This window comes from Microtus pennsylvanicus, chromosome 4 (genome assembly GCF_037038515.1).
Source record: "Microtus pennsylvanicus isolate mMicPen1 chromosome 4, mMicPen1.hap1, whole genome shotgun sequence".
NCBI lineage: Eukaryota > Metazoa > Chordata > Mammalia > Rodentia > Cricetidae > Microtus > Microtus pennsylvanicus.
The window spans coordinates 123,052,504-123,080,159 of record NC_134582.1 but is presented as its reverse complement, the minus strand read 5'-3'; the positions used below and the strand labels follow the sequence as shown (position 1 = coordinate 123,080,159).

At 42.5% G+C, this 27,656-nt stretch overlaps 1 protein-coding gene across 4 annotated transcripts in view; it reads left to right on the top strand.

Moving 5' to 3' along the window:
- Sfmbt2 (Scm like with four mbt domains 2) overlaps positions 1–27,656 on the top strand; it is a 178,912-nt gene that overhangs the window by 115,969 nt on the left and 35,287 nt on the right. For all 4 annotated transcript variants that reach the window (XM_075970342.1, XM_075970345.1, XM_075970343.1 and 1 more), the window contains exons 10-14: positions 3,736–3,818; positions 11,216–11,342; positions 22,957–23,070; positions 25,133–25,175; positions 26,724–26,794. In XM_075970342.1, the coding sequence (XP_075826457.1) occupies positions 3,736–3,818; positions 11,216–11,342; positions 22,957–23,070; positions 25,133–25,175; positions 26,724–26,794 (438 nt within the window). The remainder of the gene's footprint in view (positions 1–3,735; positions 3,819–11,215; positions 11,343–22,956; positions 23,071–25,132; positions 25,176–26,723; positions 26,795–27,656) is intronic.

Sequence of the window (27,656 nt, the reverse complement as noted above, 5' to 3'; positions counted from 1 at the left end):
CCAGCACAGCTGACTTTTCAGATTGGTACCATCTCTGTCATTGTCAGTGAAATCTGGGCCACATAAAGGGAAGCTTTTGTCAGTTTGCTTTACTTCTCTAACTCCAGTGTTAAGGACAGCACCTCACACCCAGCATGCATAGGGTCATGTTACTCTTTTTTTGTGGACAAAGGAAGTAATGTCTAGGATAGAGACTGAGCACATCCTAGAAGACGGGTAGTCTAACAAGCTGGCACCCGCCATAGTGCTGTGCATTCTATTCTCTTCAGAAGAGCACTAAAGGTCTTGTTTCCCACTGGCCTCAGAATGTGGGCATCTTTTAGTCTTCTTGTCCAGCTTGTGGAGGACAAGCACGATATCCTTTTGCTAGTTTCTTATTTTATAACCAGGCTCCATGAAAGAGGGGCTTTTATTGTTGTGTGTTTGCTTCCTAAGACTAAAATCATACTTAAACTTTTCTGATAACCCATTCTACACACAGGCAAGGGCACAAGGCCACTGCCTTGAGCAGTCCTGACTCTCCTCTTTGTACCAGAGTGATGCCTCACTCAGAGACTCTGTACTTGGATAAATTCTGAGTTGGTGAAGCTGAGGGCAGGAGTCACTCATGACGTGTGTCACAAGTTGTACAGGACCTTCATTGATTGGCACATGATCTGACTATGTTTGATGCTTGAACAAAGATGCTAGGCTACCAAATTGTTTGTTCCTAAAGCCCTTTCCCAGTCGTGAGTGAAAGCTTGAAAAGGAAAAGAGGTTAAAGACATTTGCCACGAGTTCAAAGCGGTTATTTTTCTTAATTTTTCTGTTCTTTGTATAACTCTAGTGAGTCCATGTTGGCGGTTAGTTTTTTGAGCTAAGGTCATAGCAAATACTTTCTCACGATTTTCCCCCTCTAACCATGCATAACCACGTCTTGGGTAAATCTCATGTTATTTTCTGTTAATGGAAAATTATTTCTGCCTTCCCCACGTTTCATAACTTGCCGCACATTTTTAATATCTAACCCATTTTTATTGTTGGAGGGGGTCATTTTTATGGGATAAGTTCCTAGAAATGAAATTGTGTCAAAGGGCATAGCTCTTTATACTGTATGTTTTCAAAGACATTATCCATTTTCACAGCCACACTTAATGGCTGCAAGCAGAGCTGCTTGATGTCTGTTCATTTGTATCATAAGAAAATGGGTCATCAGCCTTTTCCCCCTTGCACCCACACTGTTTGGAACGTCTTCAAATGGTAAGAAAGGCTTAACGTCCTTTAATGGCTGTCATTCACACAGTCTCCGTAGGTGACTTTGTACGAATTGTAATCGTTTAAGGCGTTTTAGTTCCTCTTTATTTTTTCCCCTCCTCTTTGCTGTTTTTCCCCCTCCCTCCGGGTTTAAACCTTGTTTTCTTGGCTGTGCTTAAGCCTCAGTACTTCTTGTTCTGTCTTTATTGATGAATGAGAGTAATTGACCCCTGTTGTCTCTATTATACAATCCATGGCAATTTGTTTTTTATGTAGTACTTATTTTCTGAGCTGTCTCAAAACTGCCTAACAAAAAGAGCTCATTATCAGCCCAAAGGAAAAGAATTTTTAAATGACGGCATGAATAACAGTCCCTAAGAGAAAGGGGGAGGAGAAGTCTAAGCCATTCCAATTTTCAAGTAAATGAGTGAGTTTTAGGGTCAAGATAATTAATTGCTGCTTAGACGAAGCCCAGCAAGACTTGATTGTATCTAGAAATTATTAGATTAGAAATGGCTTCCCCACGGACACTGTTGCATTCTGGATGTATAGAAGGACTGACTGCGGGTCCAAGATGGCACTGTGTGACACTTTGCAGCCCATCAGAAAGTGGTTGTAGAAAACCCAGCTAAACATCTATATGTAACAACAGGGGGTGACGTCTACGTCAGAAGATTTGATCTGAGCAGATATGAACCACAAAGAACACCCAAATGCAGTTCATAAATTGCATGGATATCAGAAAATACTTTGTGCCACTGGCTCAGTTGGTAAAGTGCTTGCCTCTCACACAGGAAGACCAAACTTTTCAGTCTCTAGGACACAGGTAGAGGAACCAGATATGGTGTGACTTGTGTCCAAACCCAGCACCGCGGAGGCAGAATCCGGCAAATCCATGAGGGCTCTTTGGCCACCCAGCAAAGGCTGCTTGGTATGTTCCAGGCCACTGAGCACTCCCCTCTTAAACAAAACCAAACCTAGATTGCACTAAGAAACAATAGCGAACGTTGTTCTCTGCCCTTTAGACACATATTCCTTCATGAGTATACACCATCTCAAACAGGCATGAGAACATTTTGCCGTTCATTCATTTTGGATTTTCCAGGTACTTGCACAATAATCTCCCAAAGTTTTCATTTTCAGCGTTGTGCGTGTGTGTCTGTGAGTAGGTACAGTCCTGTAGTGATGACTAGAAGCCAGAGAGAGCCTGGGGTCCTCTGGAGCTGGAGGTACTGAGAGGCTTGGCGTAGGTGCTGGGCACCTCCTTAGGTTTTCCGGAAGAGCGGCAAGTGCTCTCAAGCCTGAGCCCTCTCTCATCAACTTATCTTATTCAGTATGGAGAATTAGCCAAGGAAGTAGCCGAATCATGGGAAAGAGATTCTACATGGAAGCAAATGCGGACTTTAGCTACATCAGCTTTGTATTCTGAGCTGGCAGGCAGTTGTTTTTAGTATGTGAAGCCCTGGTGGGGAGGGGAACCAGCAGAGGGGAGTGAGTTTTAATGTATAAATGCAGAAGGGAGAACAATTAGAGAAGCAGAGTTTTGGGTGACAAAGCCCCCCTAAGAAAGGAAGGAAGCCGGAGTGTAAAAGGTCTTGGTACTGCCCTGCTGACTCAGAACAGAGAGCTGGCAGACCCGGTCCTCTCTGGTGGGAGGCTTTGGGGTAGAGGATTCTGGAAGGGGCTTGAGACACAAGTGTGCTGCATTTAATTGAAATGCTCAGAACTTCCCCCATACAGCTTCTTTCTCCTGCCCTCCTTCCCCTCCTCCACAGAGGGTGTGTGTATGTGTGTGTGTGTACGCATGTGCACACACACACACATAATGTATATTCATCTTGGCAAATATAATAAGATGTTGGGAGAGATGAGAGCATCTGGATCCTAAATGAGAAAGGTCTAGCTGGGTAGGAGCACCCCACCTCATACACACACAGTGCAGTCACCTTGATGTGTGGACCTGAAAGGATGCCTGGCTGTGTTTGTTTTACTTTTCTTAGGAGGAATGGACAGGCAAACACACAGCCCGACTCCAATGGTGGTAGCATCATTGGTAACGCCACCTAGTGCCCTCTCTTTGTCTGTTCAAGTTCCCTTAAAATAAGGGCTTAAGAGAATTCTGAACCATGTTTTAGACACAAGTGCCCCCCCCTCTCTCTGTGTGTGTCTGTCACATTCTCTCTCAGCTGTTCTGGGTAGCAAATCTCCCCATTACCAGGAGTCTCTCTAAGGCAGACGGTTGGTATCACCTTCCTTCCTGGGTTTCAGGTCCCAGGTAAGCATATGATAGACAGCACACCTACTTCCCTTCCCTGCATTGAACACATTCCACTTAAATGTTCCACTTCTTCATCAAGGAAGCTCAGAGCTGTGAAACTTGTGAAGACTTCCCTTTTTGGTTCGAAGCTTAAGTTTCCTATTATTTTCTCAAGATACTGATCCAGGCTGACTGTTGTCTGGAATCCAGCTCAGCTAAGACCGTATGTGTTTCTTCCTTCACAGGTTACTCGGGCCAGGACTTTGACTGGGCAGACTATCACAAGCAGCATGGGGCAGAAGAAGCACCGCCCTTCTGCTTCAGAAATGTAAGACACTTTCTGTTTCTTCCCATTTGAAGTTGTAAATGCTATGTGCCCTGTGCATTTGGGGAGTTTTGTTTTTTTTCCTCCTATTTGGTAATCAAGCATGGAGTACTACCTTGTGCAGCAGGATCCCAGAACCATCACGGGTTTGACAGGTTTCATTTCATGCTGTGTGAATGATACCAGGAAGCTCTGATAAACTGCTTAACAAATGCCCAGTAGCTCCAACATGCTGGAGTTTAGTTCCTGCTTTTGGAAGAGGCAAGGATCAGATATGCTTTGCTCCTGAAGTTTATTAAAGTGTGTGATCCTAGGCTGGGAATGTGGTTTTGTGGTAGAATACTTGCTTAGAGTGAATGGATCAATTCCTAGCACTGAATAAGCCGGGTGTGGTAGTGAATGCATGCCTGTAATTGCAGCACTTTGTAGGTAAAGACAGGAAGATTAGAGGTTCAAGACCATTCTCTGCTACATAGTGCGTTTGCAGCTAGTCCAGGATGCAAGGAATCTTATTTTCAATAGATAGATAGATAGATAGATAGATAGATAGATAGATAGATAGATAGATACATACATACATACATACGGAAGTGCTTTTGTTCCTAGTAAGATGCCCGCTGAGCGGCTTAGTGATGGGCTTACTTTAAACATTACATTGTTATTATTGTAGCAGTATTTTAGTGACACAAACTAGCAGTAGATAAATGAACTTACTCAGTAGCAAGAGGTGGTAAAGCCTGGCGAAGCGGCGGCAAAATTGTGCTTTTAAGTTTCATCAGCTGTGGAGACTGTAGCGGAAGGGATGTGAACTATTCTCTCTGTTTTAAAAACAAAGCGTGTGTTCCCAAATGTGTTCAGTGTACCAGTACTTAGGGAAGTAAATTGCGTGCCCTGGGAAGAAATGACACACCCCTTTTGATTGAGACCTGCAGCTCCCATCCTGCATAGCGCATAGCATTTGCGAATCAAAAGGCTTGCTTCTGACCCTGTGTTCCCAGACCTACTTACTGCCCCCCCCCACCCCCCAAGGATGTTTGTGTCTCAAAGATAACAGAGTTCGTAGGGCAAGAAAGGAAAGCATGGCTTCAGAGAAGCTTGTCTGAGCATAAGTCACACCGAGGTGATGAAACATTAAGTAGTTTGATTACTGGGTTCATGTGTACCTCTAAATACAGGGAGCATTGGCAACAGAATTGGAATTAAGGACTCTTTGGGCTAGAGGATGTTTAGGTTACTGACATTAGCGACAGGAGCAGTTTCTCTGCAACAGCTAACACTATGGGGGTGTGTTTTAAACTCTGTGATGGGGACATATACGACTGTGTTCCTGAACCCCTTGAGGCTTATCAAGGCCAGCGCCACATGACTTTGTACTAATGTTGATGTCACTGTTTCAGAATCTACTGTCCTGCTTTCATGAAGGACTAGGGGGATAACCTGTGATGCCCCAAAACCTGGTCAAGGTTGTGCTTTCTACCCCACAAGAGAACCATTCTTCTTCTGACTCTTTAGCTTTGGAGAGAAAATTTTCACATCACTCCTTGGTTCCATTTTTAAAGTGTGTTTCTCCCATAACAGCATAGCTCCACAATAGAGCGAGAGACTGGGCATGGAGGGAGCCCAGAGGTTAATGTTAGGTGTCTTTGTCATTCTCTCCCCACCCTACCTACCTATATGTCTGTCTGTCTGTTTGTCTATCTATTTATCTATTTCCAGCAGCCTCTCTCTCTCTCTCTCTCTCTCTCTCTCTCTCTCTCTCTCTCTCTCTCTCTCTCTCTCTCTTCTCTCTGATTTCTGCTAGAATGCCAGCAAGCCCCAGAAATCTTGTCTCTCCCTCTCCAGGGCTGGCATTACTCATGCCACCGCTCATGGCTTTTTCTGTGGATGTTGAGGATCTGAACTCGGGTCCTTACGCTTTGCTGGCCATCACTTTTCCCTTCCGAGCCATCTCCCTGGCCCTCTGACATTTTCCTTTTATCCAGGAGTGTCTACATGGCATTTCGCTCTGGAGCAATTACCCACATACCAGGTTGTCTTTGGAGCTTCCAGGATTCAGTCACCGAGATTAAATCTGGCTTAATGAATTTGCTGGTGTATTCATTAGGACTGCTTTTGTTTCTGGCTCCCCATTTATTTAATAGACAGGAGAGCTGTCTGCCTGCTGGCATATGCATTGCATACTGGGACTCCGCTGAATTTGTTAGCTTGCTACAAGTGCTCTTTAAATGGAATGCTTATTATGAATTCATTTTTTAATCACGCATCTCATGTGCACGAGAGGAGAGCAGTGTGGAACTGGCTGCGTGGAAGACATTTCCCTGGGGATGTTTTAACAATCAGAGTTGGTTATAGGATGGATTGACATAGCCAAATGCTTAGTAAAGGAAACGCAGAGGTAACAGTTTTGTTATTGATCTTTTATAAATTACCCTCCAGCAACGGGAGGAAATGAAAAGAGGTTATGTGGTTGGAGCTTTTCCTTATTAAGTGAGATAAAATGCTTTTTAACTTCAAGGTTCTCCACACAGCCATCCAGCTGTGCTATCAGAAAGAGGATTCATATGTAATTGTGTGAATGACGGAGGGTTACTTGTGTGCAGGGGGGACCATTAAAGAAAAGAAAGAGTCCAGTGTAAACAGCCCGGCTTCTTGTTTCCAGAGAAACGTGCGGGGAAGGAGCAAATTGGCTGTTTTTAAGCATGCAGGACATAATTTTTGTTCTGATTACATAAGGATACAATTGCCTTTTCAACTGCTTTTATAAAAAGACACTTAAATCTAAATGACTCTGATTTCTATCCCCATAAGAGTCACATAACGGTACGGTCTTTTATTGGTTTGAGGAATCTGTGGAGATGATTTTATATGTTTCAGAGTGGCCATGTTTTTATAGTACTCTAGCATATTTGATTGCAATTTATAGTAGCTACTGTTTGGGGAAAGTCACATTTATTTGAGAGTAATATTTGGAGCGAGGTTTCCTGATAGCACTGAGAAAACTCGGACTGAATTGATCTTCCTAGAAATAGCTATTTAACTCCAGACTGGGTATCAAAAACACTCACACGAGCGTTGTGGAGCATGGATAAAAACACCCAGGCATGTTTGGGGGCAGGGCAAGCAGCTGGAAGAAGGACCATGGACAATGTTCACATCTATAGTCACAGTATGAAGATGGTGACATATGGGACAACTGGCAATGTGGCGTGGGACTTTCTGCCCTGATAAGTCAGTATCTAGAGTCCAGGCTGATACAGATACTACAAAGTAAGATAAAGTTTCAGACAGTGGAGAAGCAGGTAGACAAAGTCCAGAATCCTGTCCCATAAATGCCACCTGCATTGTTGGTAGATGCTTGAATCATCTATGTCCCAGGAAGTCTGCAGTTAACCTCGGTGAGGAGAGAAGAACAGAGTGAGCCTTTAAATTGCTTCTAAAGAGACAGAGTGTGTAGTTCAAATTCAGCCAAGAAGATGGTTTGCTAAAACTGAAAGCAGAAACAAAAGCAAAAGCCCCATGCGTAGCCTTGTGGGAATATAGCACAATCCAGAGTTTCTGTGTCTTCGCATTTCAAGCATGCGTGTTTCAGCTAAAGCATACAAAAGCTGGGAAAACCGCATTCCATCAGAGAAAGGAGATAAGGAAAAAGAAAAGCAAAGAAAAACCCAGCATGATTCAGATGCTGGAATTAGCAGACAAACATTGCACGACCCTTACTGTACTGAAACCCAGTAATGGAAGGTATGGTTCTCACTGTGTGATGCCCACACCAGCAGCTATAGCACCCCTTAGGGGCTTATTGGCAATACTGATTCTTTAGTTCTCTGCCTGTTTCCCATACATCCTGGAATTTGATAACATCAGGTGTAAAGGAAAGCATCCTTGTTGTGGACTTAAACATGGGACGTAAAAGCTGCCGAAGCTAGAAGCTCCAGCGTTGAGAACGGTGTATGCACGAAAGGAATTCATCAGTGTAATAGCAGAGTGGAAATGAGAGCTACTGGCCTCGAATGTGGAGATTCAAGGAGGTACAGAGCAGAGAGGAAAGAAAAATGGCAAGGAGGAATGAAGAAGACAAATGAATCTTAAGGAACAATCTCCTGTGAGATTGGAGACCTAGAAGAAGTGACTGAAGAAAGGTGAAGACAGACAGCCACCTTCCATAGAGAATGCAGATAACGAAGAAGCAGGAAGCACGGCTTAGCCTCACAGTGTACAGGGCTTGTGAGGAGGCTACTCGAGTGTGATGGGTGATGGCTAGATTTCATTGTCAACATGTCTTCCATCTAGAGTCGCCTGGGAAGAGGGTCTCAGTGATGGGTTTTCTGCATAGGGTTGGCCAATGGGAGGGTGCCCTGGTTGCCTTAACTGATGTGGGGAGACCCAGCCTCCTGTGAACAGTGTCATTCCTGAGGTTTGGGTCCTAGACTGAGTGGAGAAAGTAAGCAGGGGAAAATACACACACACACACACACACACACACACACACACACACACACACACACACTCACACACATTCAGTCCCTCTGCTTTAACTGTGGACACAATGTAATCAACTCTTTGAAGTTGCTACTGCCTTGTCTTCCCAGATATAATGGACCATGTGCTGGAATTGAGTTAAAACAAATCCTTTCTTTCTTGAGTCGCCTTTTTCTCAGGATATTTTTTATCACAGCAACATCAGCCAAACGAAGACCCACTAGGTCTCTATTGAAAATGAATTTGAAGGTATCTATTAGAGCAGCTGAAGTTTAGAACACCAGTCATGCTGACGCTCCTGGGGAGTTATAGCCCCTATTCACACGCGTGTGAATGCAGAAACGGGTAGACTGCTTTGTAAGCCAAATACCGGAAAAGGCTTAATACCCGTTTCCTGTATCACCCTACAACTCTGTTTCTAGAGAAGTGAAAATTTCTTACGAAGGTTTAAGCTTGTTTCCCATCCCCCCATTCATGTGATCTCATCTGAACCCCTCAAAATATGGTGGTGTTTGGAGTGACAATATCTAAAGAAACAATTACGAAAAGATGAAGTCTTAATCCCATGTCACCTGTGTACTTATTGAAAGACTAGAGGGATGACCATGGCCTGACACAGGCTTCAAACAGCCGTCTGTAAGTTACAGAAAGCGACCTCAGCAGGAACCAACCCGATGACAGCTTGTTGTTGCAATCTCAGCTTCTAGGACTTGGAGAAAACTAATTTTGGTTGTTCTGGCCACTTAGTCTGTGCCATTTTGTTAAGGTAACTTGAACGGTTTCATGTGCTTCTGAACACACAAAAATGTGTACCCGCAGCTTCATTTGTAATAACTAAGTTGTGGAAGTAGGTCAATGTCCCGTCACCAGCAAATGTATTGATAAATTTGATAAATTGTGGTGTGCATTGACTACTCATAGAACAAACTACATATGATTCTTGTGGGAATAACCCTCAAGTGCATTCTGCTAAGTGTCCTGGTTTCATTTCTGTCACTACAATAAAAGATCTTGACTAGTAAGTTGAGCATCCAAACTGCCTAGGCTCCCACAAAGCCAGTGCATGCAGTAGGATCAGAAACCCATTGCCATTGTTCTTGAGTTCTCAGTAGTCCTCATTGTCCGCTATGTTCAGAGAGTCCGGTTTTATCCCAGGCTTTTCCAGACCCAGGCCAGCTGGCCTTGGTGAGTTCCCAATAGAACATCCCCATTGTCTCAATGTGTGGGTCTAGACCTGGATGGAGGTGGGGGTTCCTTGGACTTCCCACAGGACAGGGAACCCTGATTGCTTTTCGGGCTGGGGGGGAGACTTAATTGGGGGAGGGGGAGGGAAATGGGAGGCGGTGGCGGGGAAGAGACAGAAATCTTTAATAAATAAATAAATTAAAAAAAAAAAAAAAGATCTTGACTAAAAGCTGCGTAGGAGAAAGATTCTAGCTTACAGTCGATGGAAGGAGGGAAGTCAAGGCAGGGACTCGAGGCTGGCCACTTTACATGTACAATTTAGAACAAAGAAAAACATTTCCTTCCCATGTTCTTTATTGGTTGTCCTCTTATACAGTTTATGACCCAGCCCACGAAATGTTGCCACTCACATTCGGGATACGTCTTCCCTCTGGGCCAGGAATCAAGACAGTTCCCCAACCCATGCTCTCCCTCAACCTGATCTGAATAGTTTCTCACTGAAGACTCTCTTTCCAGTTCCTTCTAGACGTGGCAAGTTGACTTTTAAAACTAACCATCAACTAAGTGAAGGAAGACAGGCTCACAAGGTCTCATAGAATGTGATTCTCTCTAGTGATAATATAAAATAAATACGTGGAATTACAGAAAAAAAAGCCAGATTGCTGGCCACCAGGAGCTGAGTGCCACGGACTTGCACAGGGCTCGTGCAAGGGTGTTTGGAGGAGGTAGTGAAGGGGCTGTTCTGCGTCAGGACTGTAGTTGTGGGTGATATGGTTGTGTGTCCTAATCCAACAGCTTTATCTTTATAGACCAACCAGGGCAACCTAAACAGTGCATTTTGCTGTGTGTATCTGCTATGTGCATGCCTTGTGTGTGAGTGTGTGAGTGTGTGTGTGTGTGTGTGTGTGTGTATGTGTGTGTTTCTAGTACTTGTGTATGAGTGTCTGTACAGGCCTGAGGACAACCTTGGGTGTCATTTCTCAGCTGTGGTCCACCTGAAGCTCTCCAAGGGGGACAAGCTGACTGGCTAGGAAGCTTCAGGGATCTATTTATCTCCTCCTCGCTGCTGAGGTTACAAATAAGAGCCACCACACCCTGAATTTTTTTTTTTTACCATTGATTCTGGGGATTGAATTTGGGTCCTCTTGCTTACATGGCAAGTACTTTACTGACTGAGCTATCTTTCTGTATTTCCCAGTGCCTAGCATATATAAATTTTTAAGTTAATTAGAAAAGTAAAGGCAAATAAGTAGTAAGAAAATAAAGACAATTTCAAATAAATGAAATCTAAGGAATTTGTCACCAACAGACCCATGCTATAAGTGAAAGGGCATCCTTTAAATGTCCTTTAAAAGAAAATGATACCAGATGGATACTCCATCTGCCTTGTTTAACACCCTAGGTATGATTTTAGCAAGGAATACAGAAGAGTAGAGAACTGATGTGCTTTAGAAAGCCCATAGAATTGAGGTTCTATTAGAGATAGAATGTGTCCGTACTGTCGTACATTAGCAAAACGTCACAGGTGCCCACTGTGTGTTAAGCACAGTTCTGATTCCTGATCTTTGCAGTAAAGAATGAATGGCGCTTTGCTCATGAGCAGTGGGGAAAACAAGACTGTCTGTACCAGCAATAAGATGCAATTGTGTCTACTGTCTTCGCTGGCCAGTTCTGTAGTCACCTGTTCTCTGCCTCTGCGAGCTGTTGGCTTAGGCCTGCTTCTCTTGTTCTTTCAGGCGGCATTCAATCGGGGCTTCACAAAGAACATGAAGCTTGAAGCTGTGAACCCCAGGAATCCAGGAGAGCTGTGTGTGGCCTCTGTGGTCAGTGTGAAGGGGCGATTGTTATGGCTCCATCTAGAAGGTATGTACAGTCAACTGCTGTTCAGGAATCCTTGGGGGGGGGTCCTCTCCAGAGGATGGGGTACAGGAAGATTCAGCCCTCTCATAAATGCCCCTCTTGTTACCCTTCTGTTTAAACAGATCTTAAATTATTCAGTGCTCTTAAATAAGTGAAACTAATCAAATACAAATTCATTCCGAGACGCTCATCATAACTAATAATTTCATGAAATGAGATGCTGGAAGATAATTATGTTTGGAACACACTGGTCTTTTTACATCTATGATTATAAAAGCTAATGTTGCAATTAAATTAATATGAGTCACTGAAAATGGTATTTGAGGTCTTGGTCATTATGAGAATAAAATGATAGATTTGCATTTTAATGTGGGCAATACCCTTCATTTTGTTTTCTTCTGTAGATGTTTCATTTTTCCTTAAATGCTAACTGGAGGATGGCTTCTTTCTCCAAATACATTTAAGGTTTTTTTTTCCTTCAGTGATGTTGAGACAGTTTTTTACAGATAGTTTATCTTAGAATATGAAGAAAATTCACAGTGTAATGTATTTTGTGAACAGAACGTTTTAGATTTAAGTACAACATTATGTCTTCCGTGTGTCGCATTTTGAATAAAGAGTAATTAAAGTAGATTTAATCTCTAAGGATTTCCAATCTTTTCATAACATAACGACAGAACTCCGATGTTTGATGCATATACAAAACTGTAAGAATAGAGAAGATTCTAGAAGACCTCAAGATCTCCTGGTGCATGTTTAGTTTACATCTTATGACATGTTCCTGTCACTATGCGTCCTAGTTACTTCTCTATTATTGTGATAAAACACTGTGACCAAGGCAATTTATAAAAAGATGGCATCTATTGAGCTCGTGACATCAGAGGGTTGGAGTCCATGATTGAGGCGTAAAGCCTAAAGCAGGAACCACTGAGAGGCCACACCTTGACCTACAGTCACGAGGGAACAGCGGAAATGGCAAGTCTTTTGAAACCCCAAAGCCTGCTCCCCAATACACTTTCAACAAGGCCACACCTCCTAATTCTTCTCAAACCGTTCTAGAAGCTGGGGTCTGGGCTCTTTACGAGGACATTCTAATTCAAATTACACTTTTGGAAAAGAATGTGCGGAAGAAAGGGCTTGAATTGGTACTAATATCATGTGATCCTTATCTCATTTGGAAGCAAATCTGAAAATTGCATGCCGGGTTTTCAGATTAGTTCATAGTCTCAAAAACATTATAGTCAAGTAGACTGGAAGATGTGTAATGCGGTCATCTTAGATGTCATTGTGTCACTAAGTTCCAGGTAATGATGTAAACATTGTGTAATTTAGGCGTCAAAATCCATCTGAATTAAGTGACATTCTGAGAACGGGATTTGCTTTGTGGATTCCTAGTGAATGGCTTCTGCTTGGAAGCAATCAAAACAAAGTCACAGGCAAAACGGTGACACTTTACAGTCACCAAGGGGACACCAGACGCAGGTCAGTTGCATTGGAGACACAAGATCACCCCCGTGGCCTCTCATCCCTGACTTAACTTCTGACCATGTGTGTTGAGCTACACTAACGAGACTCTGCCTTAACTGCAAAGCAGAAACGGTGACGTTGGTAGCCCATGTTTCCTCTTTATTATTTAGCACGTTATGGTTGAGATTCTGTGGCTGTCATTATTTATTTAGCAGTTTCTCCTTTCAGTGTACTTTGCAGCTGTTAATTACCTAACACAAACAGCAGTAAGAATGTCCTGATTTTTATAGCTGGAGAAAGCAGCTAAGCCATTAAGATCTAGCTGCCTGCGGTTCATTTCCACTGCTCTTGACATTTTCGGTTGCTTAATTCACTAGATGCTGCAACTTCCTGCTTCTTGAAGGAGAGTGATGAACAACATTTAATATTTTTCAGCCATATTTTTTGTTGTTTTTCTGATCTTCTCGATATACAAATTTTGGGTTTTATTGGGAAAAAAATTCCACCTCATGTCCAGTCTTATATTTTTTTTTCAGTGCTTCATGTAATAATGAAAGCTAGGAAGCAAAAATTCAAAAAAGAATAGCCATTTTCCAGTTCTGTTTTTTAAAGTGCTTCTAAACAATTGGCCGAATATTTTCTAATGACTGTTGAGTGTTATATGGCATTATTGGCTAAAGGCACGCACCTGTTTCTTTACTTAAAAGATATTGGCTGTGAAAGTGTGAGAACCAACATTTGGATGCTGAGTGCCTATGTAAATAGTTGCTACAGAGTGTCCCTGTCATATCAGGGCTGGGAAGGAGGAGAGAGGTGAATCCCGGGGCACTCCAGTTAGCCAGTCTAGCTGTATTGCTGAGCTCCAGGTTCAGTGGAGAGACCCTGTCTCAACGTAAGATGGATAGCGATTAAGTAAGCCACCGTACCCTGCCCTTTGGCTTCTCTATGTGCATATACATGTGTGTGGGAGTGTGCTTATGTGTGTCTTATGTCTACACACATGTGTGGGATTGCGCTAAGGTGTGTGTGTACACACATTACCAACACCCCTGTCACACACATGCCCACAATATATATTAAATTCCAGACCATCTTCTTGGGTTTTGCTTGAATTTTATTTTAGTTTTGTTTTGTTTAGACTTTGAGCTTAGAGGTCATTTTACCTTCTAAAGTAACAACTCGGTGACACTGATTTCTCTTCATTTTATAATTTTATCTACACACAGCATCCCTGTCCTCAGTCCTGGGGCTAAAATGGTAGCGCTTCATTATGGTCACTTTGTGGCTATTAAATTACTTTATAGAGTAATGATTATTCTGATTACAGGCCATTTATTTGACACTTTGAATTTATAAAAGTCTTTACAACAATTTTATTAGTTATTTTAATGCATTAAATCAGTTTGAAGTCTTTTCAGTGCATGCTTGATTGACCACTTTTAGGTAATTAAAATGATCATTTCTAGTTAATATTTGACTCCTTCAGAAGCCGGATCATTCTTTAAGTATCTTTAGAAGGTCTTTTGTTAAAAAGAAATCAATGAATAAAGTGTATGAGATTAATGTAATATTTTTAGTTCACACTGGCAAAAGATTCTAATTCTCACAAACCACTGACTTGAAGGGAGACATGACAGGGCTGAGCGTCTTTCGATGAACCCTGCGCTGCTTGCTCTCATCTTATTATTTCAGTGTAGGGAATCCTATCTGGAGCTAGGATCGCTCTCCATAGAAAGCCCCCACTGTCTGTTGCGATGTTTCCAGCATTGCAGCTGTGAGCTGGACTGCGTACTCACCAACCGATCATCTCACAAATGGGTGAACCTTACCCCAGGTCACTTTCTTGTGCAGCAGATGTGGCCTGGTATTGTCCATGGTTTCATGGCTCTTTTGTCCTTAAGTGGGGTCAGATCATTGTGATGCCTTCTGCTGCCTCTCTTGTCTCACCCTCCTTCTCATCATCCTTTCTTTTGTACGTGTGATGATGTATAAGTTGCAAGTCCCTATCCAAAATGCTTGAGAGCAGAAATCTTTAGGATTTCGAATATTTGGTTGTATGTGGGATTAATATCAAAATGTGAAATCACATCACATCTCTGGGGGGGGGGGAGAGGGAGAGAGAAAAGGGAGGGATCTGAAAGTGCTATTTTTAATAGACTATACAAAATAACCAAACTGCCTACTGGGTAATTTCTTCATGAAATGTCCTAATGACGCTCTGAAAGGTTCGAATTTTACATCATTTTGTGTTGGGGCTGTGTGGATTAAGGGTTGTCTACCTGTATATCCATGTGTAAAACTTTATTGCATGTTTTGTGGGAGACCCAGTGGTACTCAGCTCACATTTTCAGTGACTAATACAAGGAACTTTTAAAGTGTCTGGGCATACAGTGTTTAATTAATGAACATCACTGCACAACCTCACCAGTATCCATTTCCAGAACTTTCTTATCTTCAGATGGAAATTTGGTACCCATTATGCAAACTCCCACAGATTTCACTATAGCCCTTAGCACTGCTGTTCTAACTGTCTCTATGAACTTCCTATAAGCCCCATGTGGGTAGTCCTACAGTATTTATTTGAAAATAGTTTGGTGCAGGATTTGCTCTTCTGCTTATATCCTATTCCATAAAGATTTGCTCTTTTGTCCTTTTTTGGCTGCATACATGTAGAAGTGTGCGTGTATGTATGTCCACATGTTTTGGGTGCAGATTTGTGTGTATGCACATATGTATGTGTGTGTGCACACTTGCATATGGAGACTGGAGATTGATGCTGATTTGCTCTCCACCATACATACTGAGGCAGGGTCTCTCACGTGAACCCAGAGTTGCTGATTCAGCTAGGATAGTTAGCCAGAGGAGCTCCTCTGCCTCCTCTGCCAATGTGTCAGGATTGCAGGCAAATCTACAAGCCCAGCTACCATTTCTGTGAGCGGTGAGTCTGTATCTTTGTCTGTGTGGTCCTTGTCTGGTCCTTATCTTGTGCTTATATGGCAAGCACTTTGCTGGGGAATTCATCTCCTTAGCCCTATCTTGTCTCTTTGATCTTCTCAAACCTGGTCACTTCATCGCCAAGATTATTAAAATGTGAGAACTCATGATTATTCAGAGTTAAAACTTGAATTGTCAGAGTAACACTTCTTATTCCCAAATATATAGACGTGATACTTCTTTGTTTTATCCCTGCCGCTTATTTTCTTTCGTGGAATTGTTATTTGTTAGTCAGTCTTTGACCCAAGCAGTTAGAGTCTGGGCGTTGCTGGGTGTTGTTGAGTGTTGTTGATGTGGGAAAGTCAGAATGAGCATTCTCTTCAGTCATCGGGCCTCTCTCTGGCAGTGTTGCTGGTGGCATTTGTCCTCATGATCACAGAATGGATGCTCTACCTTTAGGTATCATCTCAGCATTGCTGCTAGGAGAAACATAGAGGTACTAGGGCATATCAAATCTGTCTGGTTTTGATTTTCTTGGAAGCATCACCCGTGATATAAACTGCAATTTTACTGGCTAAAACTAGGATATGTGACCATCATAGTTCCCTAGTAATTTTGTTTCTAGTTTCTGCTGGAAGAGATGATAAGTAATTTTTGGATCGCAAGTCTGGAGTTGCACATTTATTAGATTGGCAAGTCACCGTGCCACATTTATGCCTTGTCATTAATTGGAAATGCTGCAAGATCTGCAGGAGAAGGTGCTGAGGACAGAGATGGCCAGGGGACCCATGAAAAGTATTCTGTTAAATGATACCCATGTATAAGTGAGAGAAAAGGGATCAGGCACAGATACAGATGGAATCGTGGGGGAAAATAACCTATATTTGCATTTTTTCTAGCCAATAGCTCTGCCCTGCATTGCTGTATTCTAAAGTCCAGGGCTTGGTGGTCTTGATCTTGATTTGAAGACTTGATGATGCTCTTGATTTTATCACTGTAATTTCTTGAGTATAACACTGCTTTATGGGGCTAAAGGAGCAAAACACTCACTGACCTTTGTCCATTTCCTTTCCTGTGCTTGATCCCAAGTACCCAGTCCTTAGTGAAGTATTGAAGCAGATAGACTGATGTTGGTCCTGAAGTCTTATCTAAACAGACCTAGAATCTCTGATGCTATAAAGAACAGGCCATTTAAATTAAAGCTCAAGAAAGTAAGTCTATGGATGCTCTTGCATCTTGTGGTATGTAGGGTGTGCACCACTAATGATGTGTGCCCAAGAGAGTTCTTCATCTAGCACAACCCAGGGGAAGCTAAAAATTGACACCCTGTGTCTATATCATAGTCAACAAGAGTCCACATATCTGCAAGCCCTGCCAAGATCTTATACTTCCAAGTCCCTGGGATCTGGGCCCGGCACCTGCATATTCAAGCCCCATTTCTAGGAGCTTCATATGAATACTAAGTCACCATCCACACTAGTTAGTCAGACTGGCCAGGTAGCTATGGTTCTGAGAGACCTGTTTGAGCCACCTCCTATTTTAGTAGACAGTGCAGAAAACAGCATCTTATGCATTTCCATCATTTGTGGGAAAGCCGGTAGTTAATAAACATTTACAAACACTGCACAAATACAGTAAAGGCAAGTACAAATATAAACTAATTCTCTTTTAAGCCAGCCTGGGTGCTCGCATAGCTCTGTGTGTATTTTGGAGGAGACACTGACATAGATCAGACCATGAGAGCAATCATAATAGCTTTTCGGTAGATGAAAAAGCTGGTCCTAAGGCATGATCTTTCGGGGAAGAGGTTGTAAGATTTGTGTTGCTCCAGAAGCTGATACTTGGACAATCAGGTTTGTGAGGGCTCTAAGTGGAACCGAGGATATTTTGCTGTTAATGACAGATTGGGGACACCTCTCTTGAAGGCTTTGCAGAGGAACCATGTGTGTTGGGGGAGGGGACACTTCAGATTCTGTCATTGGGATGAGAGTGACTCTCAATGAACCTGCACCTGTTGCCACCAGCCTGCAGAGCCTGGTCTGACCTTCCAGCTTGTGTGGTAACCATAGTAATTCCACTAATAAGATCGGGGCCTTCATAAGAGAAGGAGCTTGATATGCCACCCCTAATAAAATGAAAATAGGAAATGATCCCTTCTCAAGTGCCAGGTGTAAGTCTCACATCTTTGCACACAGACTCGCTGCTGCTGCTTCTCTTCTCTACCTCAGATTACATGTCTTGAAAAAGGGAAAGAGAAGTCCATGTTTTTAGCATTGTTCAGAATTGTGGGAAAAGCGCCTGGTTTTCAGGATTATTATGGACTAAACTCAATGGAAAATAGCTGGCCTGTGGGAAGAACTATGCATGTCTTCCCTGTGGAGTGTGTTTCTCTCTATGTGTACAGACATATGTATGAGCATGTACACATATGCATGTATACATACACACAGATCCACAGACAATCACACATATGTATGCATGTACACATGTATACACACAAACAGGTATACATGCATGTGTACATATAGTCACTCACACACACACACACCACTCCCTCAGTTCCATTTGTACTGTTTTCTTTCAGACTTTGTATGTCCTCTGACCTTAATCTTTTCTTTGCTGACCACAGTTCTGTTCTCTCTTCCTTAGGAGTTTGGCTCCAAGGCTGACAAAGAGATGCTCCAAAGGCTCCTTTGTTGCTTGGCATTGCAAAGGGACAAGCACAGCAGGTCGCAGCTAGGGCTCCATCCATCACCTGGTTCTGGTTGCTTTTCCCTCATCTTATGTTTTCCGTCTTAAGCTTGCTGTGCCCTTTAACTTTGACTAAGAACTTTAGCCAAAGTGAAGTTGTTCCCTTAAACACCGCTTACCTTTCCCCCAATCCCAGCATTTAAGTAAGATAAAGAGGTTGTACCGATTCTATTACTGAAGTAAATGAAAATCATTACTTGTATCATGGTTGGCTCTGAGGCTTTTTCCCCTGGCATCCCTCTTGCCTGTGGTACCCTGTAGCATCTCCACTCTCTAATTCACTGGTGCTTTCTCTCTCTTGTGGCTTGCTGGAAGTGACATAGCAAAATACCTTTGGGACTGTGCTCCTCACTAAAGTGTCCTGCCAAGCTATTCCCCGTGTCATCCTAAAGTTCCTGCATTTAAACAGACCACTGACTCTGAAGTAGCCTGTGGCGTTGACTAGATTGAGCTGCAAGGCAAAGTTCTAGCAACCACACAGGCAAACAGAGTCTTGGCACAGATGATGGCAGGACAAAGGGTACAGGAGGTGGGAAATCATCTCTAAGTTTTCTACGTGATTCCTGCAAATTTAGATGCTCGTAAATTTGCCTCAGGACTAACAACGTTCTTCTTTTTAGCAGTGGTTTCTTTTTATTTTCTTGTATGGTAACTTGCATTTTATTGATTTGAACCTGATGGCAAGACAAACTTTATGCACAAAATGCTTCTTCTTGACTGTGCTGCGTTGTTATTTTTCTGGAGATTGCGCAGGCTGTTTGTAAGAAATAACATCCACAATGGCTCAAAGCCCACAAAGTGTCTTGGTTTAGACTCTCACTGTTGATCTTTTTTCAGGTGATATCATCATTAGTGTTTCATATTTGCTCTCATATTTATTTCGTGCACACATAAATATCTGTGTCTTCACCCCTTGAAAACAGCATCTCGTACGTGTTTATACTCATGGGTCCAGCCTGTCTTTTCTCACTCCACAGTACATCTCGGAGATCATTACACTAAGTTTTTAAATATCTGCAGAACGTTCCATCACTTGAATATACCTGATATTATTATTTGAATACTTTCCCGTGGAGGGACTCTCTGCTTCCCTGTGGGAAGATGGTTCTTCTACACAAGCTTGAGAGAGCGAAAGTGATACAGATGAGATGCAGCTTAGACAGAGGCAGAGCTCAGGTCTTCTCTATAAGGGCGTTTTATTTTCTTTTCATAAAGATTTTGATTCATTTTTCAAGAATTTCATGCAATGTGTTCTGCTTGCATATGAAGCGACAGATATTGCCTTGCGTCTTTGGTGAAGTGTCTAGGTTTGCTTCTAGAATCCCAGCAGTACCTGAACGAGTGAGCAAAGAGTCCTGGACATGTGCATCATTTTATGAAGCTGTTGGGTCTCCAGGCTTGGAAATAACAGCTTTCCCTTAAAAGGTTATCTGGATTCTGGCCAGATGTATGTACACTTACGCAATTATCACAGCAATTGATAAGGCCGATAAAAGGAAATAAGCCTTTGCTATTCAGCATCCAGATCAGGGTTTAAAAGATGGGGTCAGAAAAAAATTTTCTGGGTGATACCCATATTGCTTTCTTAAGCATGTATTCTCTGTCTCTCTCTCTCTCTCTGTCTCTCTCTCTCTCTCTCTCTCTCTCCTCCCTCAGTGTGGCATATGTGTGTGAGGGATATGCACACACTCCACTTGCTCCCATTCATCTTACTGACAGCCTGTGAGGGACTTTGGTGCCTTCCTCTCCTTGTTCTCCTCCGTATTTCCTTGAGACGTGGTCTTTCACAGAATCTGGAGCTCGCCATTTTGACCAGGCTGCCTGGTTCGGCAAGGAAGCTCTTGGGATTCACTTCCCTACCCCCATCCGTGTTGGAGCTGAGTTATGAACAGCTGTGCTCAGCATTTGATGTAGATGCCAAGGAACCAAACTTAGGTCTCATGCAGGGCAGGTACTCATGCACTCTTCAGCCACTTTGCTATCCTACCTTATTTCAAAGATGCCTTCAGAGGAAAGATTTACAGTGGAAGAAAAGCAGGACTGTAAGTTCCTTGAGGGAATAAAAATGGCTTACACCTCTCAGCTCATCAGTGTTTGTGTAACTGGGTGGGGAACACAATGAAAGAACCCTAAAGCATGGTAAAGGCAGCCATAGCAACATATTAATGTATGGTTATACAGAAGTTTATATATTCAAGCATTAATATGACATAATGCCTGAGCCAGCAGAACATGGGTGGTAAGACTTACGTGGTCAAGTTCACTCTATCCATCCTTTTGAATTACTTTTTTGAATAACCTAGAAAATCTTATCTGTGGCTAAACACAATGTAAAAATGGCAGATGTTTCTGGTGGATAATTTAACCTTCGGGAAAATGGTTGTGACACTAGAAACCAATACTATCTTTATGAACCCCAAGTCGAGAAAATTTTGTACTGTAGAAAACATCCTCAATACCCTTTTGGTTGGACCCACTAGGAATCATGAGCTCTTCAGGATGAAGAGAGTTGTGTGTGTGTGTGTGTGTGTGTGAGAGAGAGAGAGAGAGAGAGAGAGAGAGAGAGAGAGAGAGAGAGAGAGAGGGAGGGAGGGAGGGAGAGAGGGAGGGAGGGGGAGAGAGAGAGAGAGAGAGAGAGAGAGAGAGAGGGAATATTCAAATGCATGTGTTTGCATGTTAATCTGGAGGCCAGAAGACAAACTTCACTATTGTTCTTCGGGTCTGACCACCTTAACATTTGAGGCAGTGTCTCTCATTGTCCTGGAATTTAGGGATCTGCCTGTCTCTGCCTCCCTCAAACTTAGTGCAAACAGGATCCACCCTGCCTGGCTGTAAAAACCAAAACCTGGACTTTGGGGCTCAAGCACTTTACTGCCAGCACATTTTCTATTCATCAGTCTGTTGACTTAGTATTAAATTAAAACACTCACTTATTAAGACATGTGCTCACATTTCCCAATAGCGTCTGAAGGGGTTGTGAGTCATGGAACTAGCAGCTCGAGTTGGGGCTGTTTTGTGTTTGGGTCTTGGTGTTTAGCTTCTTGAAGTTACAGGTAGTTGGGACAGGCAGGTCAGGGGAGAATCTGATTTCAAATTCAGTAGATATGGTGTAACAACATGGCTGCCTGGTGGGGATTACAGCATTCTTTCCATCTTAAATATCGGCAAGGGCACCAAGGCAATGCAGGTTCAGAGTCTCCAGCTGTTAATAGATCTCTTTTCTTACCTGTTAATTCTTAGTTTGAGAGTTTATCTTCCAAGTGCTCCTTTTTTTCCCCTTGCTATTGATTTCATGTAGAATTTTCTTCTGTTCACTAGTGGAATATGTTCCAATTTTTTTCCCTCCATATCTAAGTGTGCTTGATATTTCAGCTGCCACTGTAGATTTCTGGTCTTTTCTTAGAATTCCCCAGCTGTGGTGTTGGTTTATCACAGGCCGTAGTTGTAATTAGGAAACAGGATGTGGTAGTTAGACGTATCTCCTGAAAAAACAGAAGATATTCCTACAGGAAAATATTTAGTGTGACACAGTTAGGACCTGCAGGTCACAAATTGAGCCGAAAGATGAGCAAGTCTAGGGCCTGGGAGATCGCTTAGTTGGGAAGGTATCTACTACAAATGTTAAGAATCTTCATTTGATCCCCAGGAAAAAATACTAGCGTAATGGTGTGTGTGTTTAATCCCAGCATGAGAACACAGAAGCAGGTGGATTCCTGTGGCTTACTGATGGGCCTACTTAGGATCTCAGGGCCAGAAACCCGATCTTAAAAACTAGGCTACAGGTGTGTGTGGCCTGAGAAATGACACTGGAGATTGACCTTTTGCCTCCACATGGATGTGCACTCTATTTGCCTACACATGCAACTGCACAAACACAAATATGAACACACACAAATACATATACATACACCAAAAAGAGCCACTCCAGTCCACGCCGAGAGGCAAGCACATTCTCTCGGGAAACTGCCTTATCTCTAGTCTGTTCCTAAACAGTGGTTTCCCTGTAGCTGTTGCTTTTGGCTGTAATGTTTGCTTTTATTTCGTTGACAGTTACTCTTTGCTTGGCGTGGAACGAATTCTGTCATGGTGGCTTACAAGCTGTACCACATGTCTTTGATTTCATAGCTACTCTTAGGAAAGGGGACATCTGCTCCCTTTTTGAGCATATCTGGCTCTGATCCAGTTTTTCCTAGGATCCTTCTTCCCTCCCCACTTTTAGGGCAATCTATATATTTTTTTCCCCAACTCCTATTTTATTTGAACTATCTCAGATTCTCACCGTTAAGTAATTTCAGCATTTGTGCCAATCTTAAGAGTACACACTCTACAAGCCTTCCTTTTTACTATTATCATTTTTTAAGAACATTTTCAGGAATGCATTTCTCAGTTTTAGGGATGCTTTCATGTGTGTGTGTTTCCTTCTGTTTCTTTTAGTACCCACTGTATTGGTTTCTTCCCTTTGCAGGTCTGCAGACTCCAATTCCAGAGGTCATTGTGGATATGGATTCCATGGATATCTTCCCTGTGGGCTGGTGCGAAGCGAATTTTTACCCCTTGACCACACCGCACAAAACAGTCTGTAAGTGTTGCCCAGTGGAATGAGATGATGAAGACATAGTGTCTATAATCTTGGTGAATAAATGGGTGATTTGGTATAGGAGGTGGTGAAAATCAAGTTTCTAGGTGTTCTAAGGATTGCCTTTATTATTACTGTCTCAGTTATTCTTTAAGTGTTGGTATCAAACAGACATTTGGACTGTTTTTGTTTTGTTTTATTTTGGTGTTTCGAGACAGGGTTTCTCTGTAGCTTTGGAGCCTGTCCTGGAAGTTGCTCTGTAGACCAGGCTGGCCTTGAACTCACAGATATCTGCCTGCCTCTGCCTCCTGAGTGTGGGATTAAAGGTGTGTGCCACCACCGCCTGGCAATTTGGTCATATTTTTATAGGCGACAGTAAGGAGGGTATTAAAGGAGGCTATGCAATCCACTGTTTTGATTGGGAAAGCTTAGATTAGACATCATATTTTTTTTATTTTCTTCCCCCCTCCCTATTTTTGATAAAGGGTCTTACTATGTAGCCTAGGTTATTTTCTTTGTAATTTTTGCCTATGTATGAATCTATGTGTGTATATATGTACATGTGAGTGTATATATATACATCTCTCCAGGTTCTCCATTAATATTTATTTCTAATAAATGTTTATCACCTTCATAAAAAGGTAGACCTTAGCTTGATTTATATGCTACGCTTGTGTTGTTAATCAGTCTTGACTCAGATAATTCTGCATTTTCTATTATCAGCATATTTTTCCCAAGGCAGATCTTACTATGTAGCTTTGACTGTTCTAGAACTCATTATGTACACCAGACTGGACTCAAAATCACAGAGATCCACCTGCCTCTGCCTCCTGAGTGTTGGGAATAAAGGCGTGCGCCATTATGCCCAGTGCAGCATCTGTTTACGCTAATCAAGTCTCTACAACTAGTAGAGCCTGTTGGGATAAGAGTTCAAGTTTGCCTCCTTTGCAGCACAAGGTCTGGTGAAGGAACGGATGCAAATATTGGAGCTGGAGAGACAACTCAGTGGTTAAGAGGATGTACTGCTCTTGCAGAGAGCCTGTGTTCAGTTCCCGGCACCACGTCAGGCAGCTTAAAACTACCTGTGCCCTCAGCTCTAAGGAATCTGGCCCCCTTGACTGGACTCACAAGCACACAGCCCCTTATACACACACTTGCATAATTAAAATTTAACGAGTCTTCAAAGAAACAGTAGCAGAGTGCTCTCATCTCCCCCAGGTTATTATTTGCTCGTGGACTTGAATATCTGACCAGGCACATGGCTAGCTGCCTGTCCGCCCCCCGCCCCCCCCCCCCCCGCAATTCAGCATTTTCTTTTCATTAAGGTTGATTTGGGGGCGTGTTATTTTGGCAGTATTCTTTGCCTTATCACAATTTCTGTCGAGTTTGCAACAGTTTATCTTGATGTGTGTTTATGTGCGATACAATATGTGCTCTCTTTATCTTCCTTATTAAACGTGCCCTTTAAAATAAAATAGTCAGGAGAGTAGTGATAAGATTAAATGTACTTACAAATTTTTCTTGCTTGATAAAGCTATATCTGTTTAATGCTAGGAGATATTATGTAAATTTTGTGGCTTGACTTCAGCAGCTTTTTAGTTATAAGAATAGGCACAGGACTCATCTTAATAAAAATTAATATTATAATTTATATTATATATTATTGTTGCATATTGTAATAAATGATTAAGACTTTTCCTAAAAACCATCCTCATTATTTAGAGGCTTAAATGACTTCGAGAAATAATTCCTGTCCCATTCAGAAATAATGGGGGACTGGGGAAGCAGCTCTGTGGAGACAGGGCATACCTATCTGGCTACTACCCTAAAGCCTGGTCTCAGGCCCAGTGCTGTGCAGGTTGGGTGTGGTGGTAACCCCAGCACTTTGGAGGGGGGTCCTGGAGGATCAGACATTCAAGGGTGCTGGCAACTGCATGTCCAGTTCTAGCCTGCAGGAGGCCCTGTCTCTAAATAAATAAAACAAGGTACACTTTTACACTAAGCCATTAGAAAAGAACTAACCTTACTAACAATCTCATTTTCACTTTCTTTTTTTATTTTACAGCAGAAAAGAAGAGAAAGATAGCAGTTGTACAGCCGGAAAAAAAGTATGTTTTTCTTTCCTTCTCCCCACCCCACTCAAACTGCATGCTTAGCTACAAAGGGCCTGAGTGGTTTCCTTAAGGCATTAGCTAACAAGCATCCCACCATTGATGGTGACAGCTCTTATTCCTTGTGTGGTTATTATGTGTAAAGTACAAAGCCCACTCTCAGTGTGCTCTATAGCCCCGTGGTTATTTCTCACATTTTATTCTACATGGATGGAAATGACTGTCTCTGGTACTGATGCTTGGTGGCTCTCATACGGCAAGTGTAGTTTATAGATGGGGGATCTGTCTGGCTGACCCTGAATGCCTAGAGGCAAAGACTTCTGTGTCACCCCAGACTGCCTGTCACCCAGCAGGCTGAAAGTCAGAAGCTGCTATATTTCTTCATATATTAACATCCCCATTTACAAACAAAACTGTTGAGGGTTCTTTTAAAAAAAATATATTAAACTTGGTCCCATGTGTAACAAGTGCAGGATTTTCCATTATGGTGTAGATATAGGCTGCAATTTGGGGGGAAAGGGGTGTTTTAGGGTAAAGCATGTGGGCAGGGTGTGTTTGAAAAGTTGGAACTTCCGGTGAGCTTCTTGTGCATTATAGAGTATTTAAAATACACCCAGATGTTCCTTCCATCTGCAGTGATCATGTTTTCTTAAGGAACCAAAACATATGGTTATAAAGTTAACTGAAATAGCACCTTTTCCTGTACTCAAGCTTAAAATTAAACCAAAGGAACGAAGCAAATACTTGCACCAATAATTGAATGAGGACAATGATTCTGAGCATATTTTATGCTGTGGGCCAGGCTTGTAACTTGGCTCCAGTTTATCCGTGTGACATGAAGTAGATAGATTAACACGAGGCTCTTGATTGAGTCCTAATATGCAGTTCTTGGATTAATGATTCTTTCACTTCTCACGAATTGCTGGGCCCCCTTCTTACGATTTCTGCTTTAGGACATCTGGGGTGTGGTCTGAGATTCTGGATTTCTTCAGTTCCCAGCTGATGCCAGTTCTGTGGGCTATCAGGGAACCACAGTCTGACATCCACTGTAGCAGAGGATGCTCCCCTCCCCATCCTAAGATATCTGGAGATGGCTTATATGACATTTAGGCAGTTTTCAAAAACCATGGTCGTTATGCAGCCACATAGGCATAGAGGAAGGATGTCCAAAGTCACCTGAAAGTCGCTTTAAATTAAACACTACATTGAAAAAGTCTGACATTAATTATACGTCAGTTGGATCTGGAATGTAATTGAAGACCTTATTCTAAGTTCAGAGGAGACTCATTGGTCAGGGCTGGCCACTCGGGGGCACTTGTGCCCTAGACTTTTAGGGTCATCAAATGAATTTGAAAAGCAGCTTTCCAAAATGACCTCCTTCTGTAGTTACTGATGCTACTCTTGTACCCACAGCCTACCTTACAATGACTCTCGGGCTTCCTTCCTTTCTGATGTAGTCCTTTTAAATAATGAAGAGATTTAAGAGATTTCACAGTGCCCTGCTCCCTTCTGTTCCCTGTAATAGTTGATTTTCTATATCCACAGATTGTCATCCACAGTGCCTGTTGAGAAAATACCTCATGACCTCTGCTTATTCCCTCATGTGGACGCCACAGGTAAATGGCCCAGGAAGGACTCTGTCTCGCCCCACCATGTGGCCGTGACGGGAGACACGGCTGTCACTTTAGTCACCGCATCTCAGCTTTGAGCCTGTTTTCTTTTCCTTTGTTGCCACTCGCTGACACGTATACATCTTCAAATTTTTTATTAGTCTAAAGTTGTACTTCCTCTTTTCTACTGTTTGGCCAGGAGCTGTAAGCAGGTCCTGTAATCTTCAGGAAAAGGATCTGTTTGGTGTTTGGCCATTACAAATCAGATTAACATTCTGTGTCACGGACCACGTTGAAGGAAAGGAAAACATTGAGCAGTAGTGTTGAGCATTTCTTTCTTGCCATTTTATCACAGTTCCACTTGACTCTTTAGAGACATGGTCTTGTCTTATAGCCCAGGTTAGCCTTGAACTCTCAATTCCCCTGTCTCATCCTACCAAGTACTGGGATTCCAAGTGTATGCCACTGTCTCTGGCTTATCCATTTGCACCTTTGCCTGAGTGACCTTTACACCCCCCACACACAACTTTTTGATTTATTCAAGCAAATCTGAGCCTGAGAAGCTGATTATGACAGATAGACTTGTCAACACATTGTTATATCTTTGTGAGATTGTGAACGGCCATTGGACCACCAAATGTGATGCAGATATGATGTCTGCATGAACCGATTCTTGACTCAGGCTTCTGTGTTCTTAACCAAGCCAAATCTGCTTTGAATTCCAGGACTATGGTCTACACGCTATGAATGTTCCCATTAGCTGATTCTCTCTTTGCAGTAAATAGAACAATTTTATAAGTAGGTTAGATGGACACTTAACTAAAAGTTTGGTTAATACTACCAAGAATTTTAAGGAAATTCAGTTGTG